Here is a 10,278-nt window from a genome sequence, read left to right on the forward strand (position 1 = left end):
GGCTGTTTAAAGTTACACCCCTGGGTTCATCTCTAGAGTTACCTCTGGTATGACAAACTGTGTTCATACAGAACCATTTTAGCTTGTCCAAGTAAAATTACTGAGAGTTTGGTGTCCGTCCCCAGTTTGTGCTTCGTCCCAGCTCTTTTACACCACTCTCTGGCCAGGCAGGGAGCTCCTCTCCGGGTTGGGCGGGACCTCTGGCCTCAGACTCGATCCCTCTCTTGTGAAGTTGCAGGGGGATGAGTTTGGGAAAGGGGAGGAACGGGACCAGAGAGGAGTGGAACGGCCTATTTGCATTTACCTTTCTCATGGTTATCTGTTCCCACTGCAATTTAACGCTGGTGCTTACTGATTTTTTATTTTACTTCAGACTGTAGCTAGTCAGTAAGATTCTGGTGAATGTGTGAAGTGGGAACCCACTGCACTGACGGACTCATGGTTGTGATCAACAGCTCTGCTTCCTTCTCAGGTCTTCATGAAGTCGGTGAAGTTAGAATGGGTGCTTGGGAACATTGCTGCAGCCCAGGAGCTGTGTGAGGAAGCCCTGAAGCACTATGAGGATTTCCCCAAACTGTGGATGATGAAAGGACAGATCGAGGAACAAAAGGAGCTGGTGGAGAGGGCGCGGGAGGCTTATAATCAAGGGGTAAGGTGGACGGTCCAGCAAACTGGCTTTGTGCTGCTGCTATGAAAAGATGTCAAAATGGAGAGGGCTCTGTCCCAGACTAACCTGAGACATGATTTCTGTTCTCTCTGTTACTGGTTAAAACAAGAACAAAACAAACCTGAATTCGGACCTTGAAATAAGCAGCAAGAATTTCTCTTAGCCAGTATCTGTGTGCAAAATTCACTTTCTGGCTTGTGAGAGTTCGCTGTGCATTTGGCTCCTCACTGGGGCAGAAAAGTCGCTGCACAAGAATTCTCTAAGAGTGTGAAGACTAAAAGCAGAACTCTTAAAAGAAAATCCTCCAAATGAGCCCTCAGATACGCACTGTAAAGGGAGGTGGCCTACGGAGAGCTCGTGTCTCTTCAGCGGTAATCGGTGTCCTTGGCTGTGAACACTTCTGGGACCGAGATGGCAGCGGAAGAGCCAGAAAGGCAGTGATGTGGAAGCAGATTTCTGCCAGGGTCGATAGATCCTGATGATTTCTCAGGCTTCCACAGCAGGGGGTTTCCTGTGCACTCTGCTGCGTTTGGGAGTGGAAGAGCCCCCCGACTCGGGCCGGAGCCCAGAGTGTCGATGGGGTGTTGAGGGTGGTGTAGCCTTTCTCTTGCGTAGCCGATGCACCCCACTGTTTTGGATATAGGAGAAACTTCTGTGCTGTAAGGCTAACTAGGAGAAATTGAGTAACATCAGCAACTTTCTCTCTTCTAAACTGTCAGAGGGATGTAGGGGGAAGTTCTTTTCACAGGACTTACAAGATTATTTTCAATTCTACATATTACCATACTTTTTTTTTTTTACAACAGTTGAAAAAGTGCCCTCATTCCATACCCCTGTGGCTTCTGCTGTCCAGGCTGGAGGAGAAAGTTGGGCAGTTGACTAGAGCAAGAGCCATCTTGGAAAAGTCTCGCCTAAAGAATCCAAAGAACGCGGATCTCTGGTGAGTTGTGTGGAGATGAGCTGACCTTGGGCTGCAAAGCCAAAGCATTCTTCAGGGCAGTATTTTAGCTCTTTTTGGCCGTTTGAGCCTGGAGCTTATGACCATGCTCTAGATTTTCTTCTGGATGAACAACTTTTTTTTTCTACATACCGGAAATGCTGTGGTGATCCTGGCTAGTGTGTAGCTACTCTAAGGAGCTGGGGACTAGTTATTTCTTCACTAATAGTTGTAGTGCACAGAGCATGGAACCCCAGGGATCTGCCATTTCTGTTCCATCCCCTTTTCCGGGGTGTTTTTGATCTAGGCCATTACAGAATAAAGGTGGTCTTTATGATGGAGGGGGGAGGATGTCAGTCACCTCCATGTTCAGAGTATGGGCAAATGTTTCCAATTTCCAGTGACCTTCCCAGGACTTGCTGTTTTTCCGCATAATGACTGTGTTGTAAGTATCATCACCGAGTCTCTTCCTTCCCAGGTTGGAGTCTGTGCGATTGGAGTACAGAGCTGGGCTAAAGAACATTGCAAATACTCTGATGGCCAAGGCGCTGCAGTAATGCCCCAATTCAGGTGAGCTGGATCTCCTGTCTAGCTAAACCACTGTTGTTCTGCCTAGTTGATAAAGACACGTCTTTATCCAGGGTATCTGTCCTGGCCAGGCCTCTTTTTGGAGAGGGGTATCAGTCATCCTTCTGCCAACGCAATGCTGAGGGTCTTTGTGACTAATCCCAGCTGTGAGCGACTAATCCCCTCGCACCAGATTGGTGACAGCATTGGTGCTGGTTCCGTTTCACTGCAGTACCCCGTGTAGGATTGGGTCTGTGCTCCACGGTTTATGCCCAGGTTTACAGGCGGCTCTTCTCTGAAGCTGAAAGGAGTCTGCCCAGGTTTAAAATCGCAGAAAGCCTCTTGAGCGTCTGGTGTCTGGAAGTTTGATGGGAAAAGGCTGGATTTTCCCTGTCTCACGGGAGGGTATGATTGATTAGCCATGGGAGCCTTCCTGCTGTCGCTCTGCCTGCACTGGTTGCACTGCTGCCTGAGGGCTCAGTAACTTGTGCTGGCAGCGAGTTTCAGTCACAGTCATGATTAGGGGATCATGTACCATAAAGGTTTAGACCTGGTTTTTGATTGGTTTAACTCATTTAAGAAGAGGTAGATGGGTCATATAAAGTAATTCAGTGGGTTCTAACCAGCAGTGGAAGTGTTTGCCTTTTGGGATGGGAGGAGAAAGTGCATAATGCTCCCCTATTTTTTGGCAGAGTTGCGGGAAGACTTTTTTTAAACATGTTGACATCTCTGGAGAGGAGGTGTCACGTAACTGCAAAGTGTCATCCTCTACTGCAGGGTCTTTCTAGCTGCCCTTCAGGTTCGGTTTTGAAAGGTGTTTAATTGGCATCTACTAAAGCCCCAGTGACATCACTGGGAATTAAGTGACTTTTATGACATGATAAACTTGTTGCAAGGTGCTTACTACCTGCGTGGGTCAATGAAGCAGTGCCACCAAGTCCCACTTTGCTTTGTGAATGACCTAATGCTCAGTGAGCATTTGCCACCGCAGGCTCCTTCAGGGAATCCACCTGTTGCTATGGAAATGATCAGCAGGATCTCTGGTTGGTTAAAGAAAATCGCTTCCAACTCTATCTTCAAACTCCACAAACCAGAACAAAAGCCTGCAGGAGTTAGTCCATTAGACGCCTCCAGTTCATGTAAGCCAGAGACCTGTGTCCATCAATGGCTGGACTGACTCCCACGTGCTTATGGCTAATGTAGGCAGCTGCACAGAGTAAAATTGAGATGTGGTGGTGTTGGTGTCCTCAGCAGGCCTGAAAATAGACCTCAAAAATGTTCTTTGACCCTATGTATGAAAAGCAAGAAGAGCAGAGCTCTGCCCCTGTCTGTCCCTCGAGCTCGTGTGTATTCCTGTGGTGGAGTTTATGGGAAGCGAGAGCACGTTGATAGAGTCCTGGCAGGGACAAGCTTTCAGGCTTTGCTTTGAAGTGATCTGCAGGTATGGTTGGCTGACAGGAGGAAGCGAAGATTTCATGCTCCTCTGAGCGTATTTCCTTTGCTGCTTTTGGCAGTGAAAGCAACTAGGGATTAAACCCGGCTTTCTTGGACCTGCTCTGTCCTTCATCGTGCGTGTGGAGAGCCAGCATCAATAAGAGCATGGTGCTCTCTGGCACCCTTGAATCTGCTTCCACTGGGTGTTGCTTTACACCTTCTGGGAGTTGTTCTGCCACTGCAGTGACCTGTTCAGACAAATGGGTGACTTTCACTTCAGAAATGCTGCTCTGCCTGCCCCTGTTCCACCCCTGCAAGGCCTCGTCAGAAAGGCACGAGCTCCTGGTATAGCACCCACCAGCACAGGGAGTGCTGGAGCTGCAGCGGGGTCCACCACGAGCGATAGCTAAAAATTCAGAGTAGTGAATGAAGTATCCATGGAGAAAGTGTGAGTACAAGGGCAGGTAGTGATAGGACAAGGGGTCATGGCTTTAAAATGAAAGAGGGGAGTTGAGACTAGATAGGAGGAGGAAGCTCTTCACAGTGAGGGTGGTGATACCCTGGCCTAGGCTGCCCTGAGAGGTGGGAGAAGCCCCATCCCTGGCCCCATCCCAGGTCAGGTTGGCCCTTGAGGCTCTGAGCCCCCTGCTCTGGGTGCAGATGTCCCTGCCCCCTGCAGGGGGTTGGACTGGGGGAGTTCTGAAGGTCCCTTCAACCCCAACCACTCTATGATTGTATGAAAGAGTGGTCTGGGGTCACGTTGGGTCATGAGTAACCACCAGGATGGGGGAAGGAGTGCTGCTGTGTTAGAGGACACTGGCCTGGTGATGGGATGGGGAGGGTTAACCCCAGAAATAACACTAAACAATCTTCTTACTTGACTTGTTGAAGGAATCCTGTGGTCAGAGGCAATTTTCCTTGAAGCACGACCGCAACGAAAGACCAAGAGCGTGGATGCTCTCAAGAAGTGTGAACATGACCCCCATGTCCTGTTGGCCGTGGCCAAGTGAGTTCCTGCGCAGTAAAAACACCCGGTTCTGGGTGCGGTTGCGTCATGGGGAAACACTGCGCTCGAGCACGACCGGGTGATTCTGCCTGCAGCAGCTGGAAGAAGCCTCAGAGGCTGCACCAGCTCTGAGCTGTCTCCTGGTAACCGTGCAGCTCCGGTTCAAAGCAGGGCTGTCAGCCTGCCCGCAGGCTGCTCCGGCAGCCCCGGGTCTGCCGCACAGCTCTTCACGTGCAGCACTTTGCTGGTGCTGGGTGTTGGTGCTTTGAAAACCAATATCTTTGTGTCTCTTAAAGGGGTTTTGCTGTGCTGAATTGAGTTTTATAGGGTGGATTTTAAGTATTTGTGAAACTAGGGGTAGTTTTTGCAGTTATTTTTCAGTTTTTATGTGGCTGTCAGTGTATTCTTCACCTTCCCTCTCTATCATGGGTCCCGTCAGGTATTTTTTCAATCCTGAGTGTTGTAGTCTTCTCCCCTCCCACATTTCTGCTGTGTCATTTTTCCTCCGCTGGCTCTTCCTGGAATGCAGGCTACCGGTTGTACTGTAGTTCGCTTCTCTGAAACGGGAAGATGATCCTTTAGGAATTGTCTTCCTGTCTAGATCCAGTCATGAGGCTTCCAGCGCTGAGGAGCTGTTCTTAGAACTGACTCACACTGTCCTTTCCGAGCTGATGTGTGGACAGCTCTACAGCACTCAGGATTGGAACAAACCTACTTTTCTTCCCTTGTAAATACCAGAAGAGGTTAATGCAGGAAGTATTTTACCCGAACAGCTGCCCAGTTCTTTCACAACTCTTTTTTATAAGCCAAAGAAAACTGTAGGACACACTCCAGTAACTGCACCGCTGGGTTCTGCCAGCTCAGGGCAGCTGACTCATTCAGCTTCAGCAGCGAGCGAGAAAAATGTTCACTCGTGTGTATGGAAACTGCTTCCAGGCCACTGCTGGTGCAGCCTTAGACAGTTCCGCAGCTAATCCCAACCCAAACGGCTTCCACCTCCCACCCCGACTCACACCTAGGTTCCGCAATACCAGAGCGTCACACGTTGTGAAAACTTTTTTCAATGTGTTGCTGAAAACAGCCACAACCTGCAGGTGCTGAAGGTCCGCTGTCATCGTTCGTGCTCTTTCAAATCTCACAGTTTATTTAACACGGAACAATCAAGAGTATTACAGGGCTTAAAAACAATCACTAAGCTGTATAACTTTATGACAGGCTAAGCTCTTTATGAGGGCTGGCTGGCTGCTTTGATAAAGACCTTCCTAGCTCGGATGAACCCCTCTGTGCAAAGGAGGGAAACCAAGAGCTGTTGACTCAGCCGGCGAATGACTGGGCAGAAGTTTCAGAACTCGCCAATGCCTTTAGGAAATGGCAGCAGCGGGGCTGGGGGCTGAGCAGGAGGTTGAGCGCTTTGTGCTCACCTTTCCTCATAGAGCGGGGCTGGCGAGGGGGGTCTGCCCCGCTGGAGCATTGCTAAGGGGTTGTGGAAGTGAGCACACACAGCCACGGCTCCAGAACCAGCTCTCAGTTATTTAACTGCTGGATGCTAAAATCGACTTGAGATGTTACGAAATTGGAGGAGGAAAATAGATGTAAGCGTGTAATGCTGTGTCTACCCAACTGGGACAGCGAAAGGAAGGAACTGAGTTAACATGGGCTGGGAGAGGCCAGGATTGGGCTCAAGAGTAACTTCCCTTCTCAGGACTGTCTATCTCCTTCGGGGTCTGACTTGAGAAAATGAAGATCGTGGGTGTTGTTCTCGGTCCTCTTGTATCTGATCCCTTCCTGGGCGAAGGACAGTCAGCAATGCCTAAAAATGTGCTGTTTCCTTCTTGGGAGAGCAAGGCGAATGGTGATTCCTGTGGAGCCTTTAGGCCGGGGTGTTCGCAGGTTGGCTTGTTCCTCTGAAGAGGCCGTTTGTCCACCCACTTGTGCTTTTCTCCACAGGCTGTTCTGGAGCGAGCGTAAAATAACCAAGGCCCGGGAGTGGTTCCACCGGACCGTGAAGATAGACTCCGACCTGGGGGATGCCTGGGCTTTCTTCTACAAGTTTGAGCTCCAGCACGGCACAGAGGTGAGGGTGTGCTGGGCCCAGGGAGCAGGGGGAAGGCGGCAGGAATCCCTGGCTACCCAGTCCCGGGGATGGCCACAGTGCTGGGCTGAGCACGGTGCAGCTCACAGGAGCGGCTATGGCTGTCACGCCTGGTCACGAATGAGCATGAACAGGCCTGTGTGGTGGTTTTAAAAGGCTCTGTCATTAGCTGAGCTGTCTCTCAGGCTGTTTTGCTGTCCACAGTCATGCAGGTTCCTGCAGAAATCTGTGAAATCAATCTTCCTGCTGTAAAACACAAGCTTTCTCGGCGATTTTCCTGTAATTGCATTGCTGGGTTTGTGTAACCAGTCCCATTTCCTCCCAAGTGTCAAGTACGGGTTGGCTGTGAACACAGCCGGAGGAACAGGCTGTTCTCATCTCTCACGGCGGTTTTTACTGCCTGGTGTTACTGAAATGATTTGAGTGTTTATCTTTGACTTCAGAGACCTCTCACCTGATGGATCCCATGCAGGTGGTAACCAAAGGAAGTTTCTGCTGCAGTTTCTCTGGCGTGGCCAAAACTTGCTTGGCTATAATTCAGCCGGTTTGTTCGGTGAGGCTGGAAAGTTGCTGCCTCCAAATCTTCACTCAGGCTTCTGCGTCAAACCAAAAACCCTACCACAGGCTTCGGCAGAGTGTTTGAATCAGGGAGGGTGTTGCTAAGGTCTTGGCTCTGTGCTGGAACAAACCAGGGCATTAAGAGACTTGCAAACTGTCGTTTCTCTTCCTCACAGGAACAGCAAGAGGAGGTGAGGAAGCGCTGCGAGAACGCTGAACCTCGCCACGGGGAGCTCTGGTGCGATGTCTCCAAGGACATAGAGAACTGGCAGAAAAAAATTGGCGAGATTCTTGTGCTTGTGGCAGCCAAGCTTAAAAACACCTTCTAGAGCGGGCTGGCTTGGCCCTAGGACTCAGCCACTCTCCTGCTTTGGAGGAGATCGGTGGTGATAGGAATGATCCTTCTCCCCAGAGGAGCAGCTGCCTCCTCCTGTCCCCAGCGATAGTGCTCTGTGCTCACACAACGCGGTCATCACGTAGAAGAGACGAGTGGTCTCGTGAGCCTCCTGTTTCCATGCCTGACCCCCTGTTGTAAATAGAAGCTTTAATTAGTGCTCGTAAGGATCCTGCCGTTCAGCAGCTCCACCGGTTTCTCGCCCCGCATGCAGCCCCGTCCCATGACCCTTTGTGCAGTGTCTGTAGCGTTTGGCCCGTCGGAGGCTGGTTCCTCGGCAGCAGATGTGGTTTGTTGCTGCTTGAATACACTGAATATCCTGGAAGGGGGCGAGTGGAGTTCTGGGGGAGACCAGCAGCTGAGGGGAGCGCTGTGCTGGCTCCTCAGCTTTAGGTTTTAGCCACAAGCCTGGCTTAGCTTGGTCTCCTCTACCAGCACACTGCAGCACAACCCGCAGTATTCCCCGACCCTGAGCAGATGGAGCGTTTTGGGAAACCCGAGAGCATATTTTTAGAGACCTTTTCCTCAATTTTTTAGATGTATATAATGTAACCTTCTTTTAGGTTCTGAGTTCATAAGCACAGCGATATTCTAAAGCAACAAGGCACAACCCAGCAATCCCTGAAGGCCCTTTTGATGGAACACCCCTTAGAATGGTGGAGAGACCGTGCGGTGGCCCCTGCTTTCGTTCTGGGCTGATGCTCTTCCAGTGCAGGTGGAAAAAACCTAATTCATGAGTGGAAGAGCTTCATGCCGGGGACTCTTTAAGCTGTCTCAATTTTCTACACTTGTGATCTATATTTGACCCCCCCAAACCTGACTGTGTTGTGATCATTGAGTGAAGAGCTGTCATGTTACGCGTTAGGAGATAGCAGGAGTGTCCGGGTCTGTGTGCGTGCGCGTTACAGGACGTGTTTAGCAGGGAGGAGAAACCCCTTTGTCGCTCGTTTGGACAATATGTCTGAAATACAGCTTGGTTTTTTGTTTCCTTCTACTCTCTTTGAATGTGGTCTTGCCCTTTGACTCGGACTGGGAAGAGTGGGTCTGATAGCAGAAACCTTTGGACTTATCAGGCTCCCTCCACTGGGAATGTAGCTGCCAGTGGTGGTTACCGCGGCGGTGACGTTGTGCTCCAGCCTTCTGCCAAAAAGGCTCAGTGCTACAGTAGAAACGGTTGGTCTTGAGGCAGAAGCCTGTTTTTCTTTGGGTTTCTAACGGGAGCTCTTGTGCTTTCTCTCAAGTAGCTGGTGGAAGCGTGGGTGGGGCTGCGTGTCCCTTCAGCAGGGGGTAGGTCATGGATGTCCCGTGGAATTGGGGTTTCCCAAAGGTGAGTGAGAGGTGCTGGAGTGGAGAGGCTCTTGCTCGGGTTTGGTGCCACCGCTGGCATCTGGTGTGTGTGTGGGTGTGGGCAGGGGAGTTTGGGAGCAGAGAGACAGAGCTGCTGGGAGAGGAGAGGAGAGGGTGGATGTGTGGGAAGGGAATGTGGCCCAACAAGGACTTTGAGACTGTGCCAGGAACTGCAGGAGCAAAACTGTTGAAAAACAGTTTTCAGTGCGTGTGTCCCTGTGCTTCTCGCACGGCTGTTGCTGCTCCTCTGGGATCTGTGTGAGTGCTGGACCGTGGCGCCATGTCCCCCTCATCTGGGAAGGGCATACGGCATTTCGGTTGCTGCAGCCCTTCCTGGTTCAGTGACGTGTTTGGGAAAGCCGGGACACAGATCCCGCTGCCCTGTGGTACTCTTGGTGACTGTCTGCAGGGCTGAGATGGGGAAGGGCGGTTGGAACCGCAGCAGCAGGGCTTCTCTCACTGGAGAGCCCCCTGACTCGTGTTTGAGCATTTCCCTGGAGCCAGACCCTGCATGTGCACCCGCTGACCAGGATCCGGGTGCTGCCCCTGCCCCATTTGTTAAGCATTCGTGGGGAAAGAGCTCAAGAGTCCTGGGGTTGGGAACACACAGGGGAAGGACTTGCTGGGGGTGAGTTGCTCTTTGTGGGTGGTGAGAGAAGAGGTTGTTTCCTGTTATGGCACCTGCGAATTTTAACTATAGAGCTCGATAAACGGGTTGCAGAGGTGCTGCCCGCAGTGGTGTGCTGTGTGTTCCTGTAGAGGAACAGTGTTTGCCTAGCTGAGAAGAGCTGGGTTATTCATCCATTTGTTCTGTCTCACTAAAACACGTGCTCCACTCCTCGCTGAAGTCTTGTGGCTGACAGTTCATGTTTTTCCATTGCATGCTGTACAGAAGCGGGTGGAATTGAGTCGAGGCTGGTTTGCTGATGCTGATGTGCCTGTCCAAAACTCAGAGGGGACACAGGAGGAGGCTTTTGGATATCATGTGGGTGTTTAAGGGTCTTGCTCTGCACAGTCACCTCTGGATGTGGCGTGCAGTGGTATGTGCTAAGCGGGGCAATAATGATCATGCAAATGCAGCAGAACTCCACACCAGAGATGCTCTGCGTTCCTGGGCTCCGGCACATCTTCACACCACAAAACACAGCCCCGGCCCTGTGCTGGGGTGGGAACACACATCGGTTTGGATCTCCGGAGGGTGAGACCAGGTGGGTGAGAGCCCTGGGCCAGGCTGCCCAGAGAAGATGAGGAGTCTCCTGCTCTGGAGAGATCCCAA

The 10,278-nt window shown here is 51.1% G+C and overlaps 1 protein-coding gene across 1 annotated transcript in view; it reads left to right on the top strand.

Annotated features, from left to right (window-relative positions):
- The window catches only part of PRPF6 (pre-mRNA processing factor 6), a gene marked incomplete at its 5' end in the record, with an annotated part of 20,148 nt that extends 12,558 nt beyond the window's left edge, over nucleotides 1-7,590 (top strand). The window contains 6 exon segments of the mRNA XM_010136768.1: nucleotides 473-649; nucleotides 1,474-1,607; nucleotides 2,083-2,174; nucleotides 4,497-4,611; nucleotides 6,559-6,685; nucleotides 7,438-7,590. Coding sequence (XP_010135070.1) covers nucleotides 473-649; nucleotides 1,474-1,607; nucleotides 2,083-2,174; nucleotides 4,497-4,611; nucleotides 6,559-6,685; nucleotides 7,438-7,590 — 798 coding nt within the window.
- Between the last annotated feature and the right edge of the window lie 2,688 nt (nucleotides 7,591-10,278).

This window comes from Buceros rhinoceros, unplaced genomic scaffold (genome assembly GCF_000710305.1).
Source record: "Buceros rhinoceros silvestris isolate BGI_N320 unplaced genomic scaffold, ASM71030v1 scaffold13595, whole genome shotgun sequence".
NCBI lineage: Eukaryota > Metazoa > Chordata > Aves > Bucerotiformes > Bucerotidae > Buceros > Buceros rhinoceros.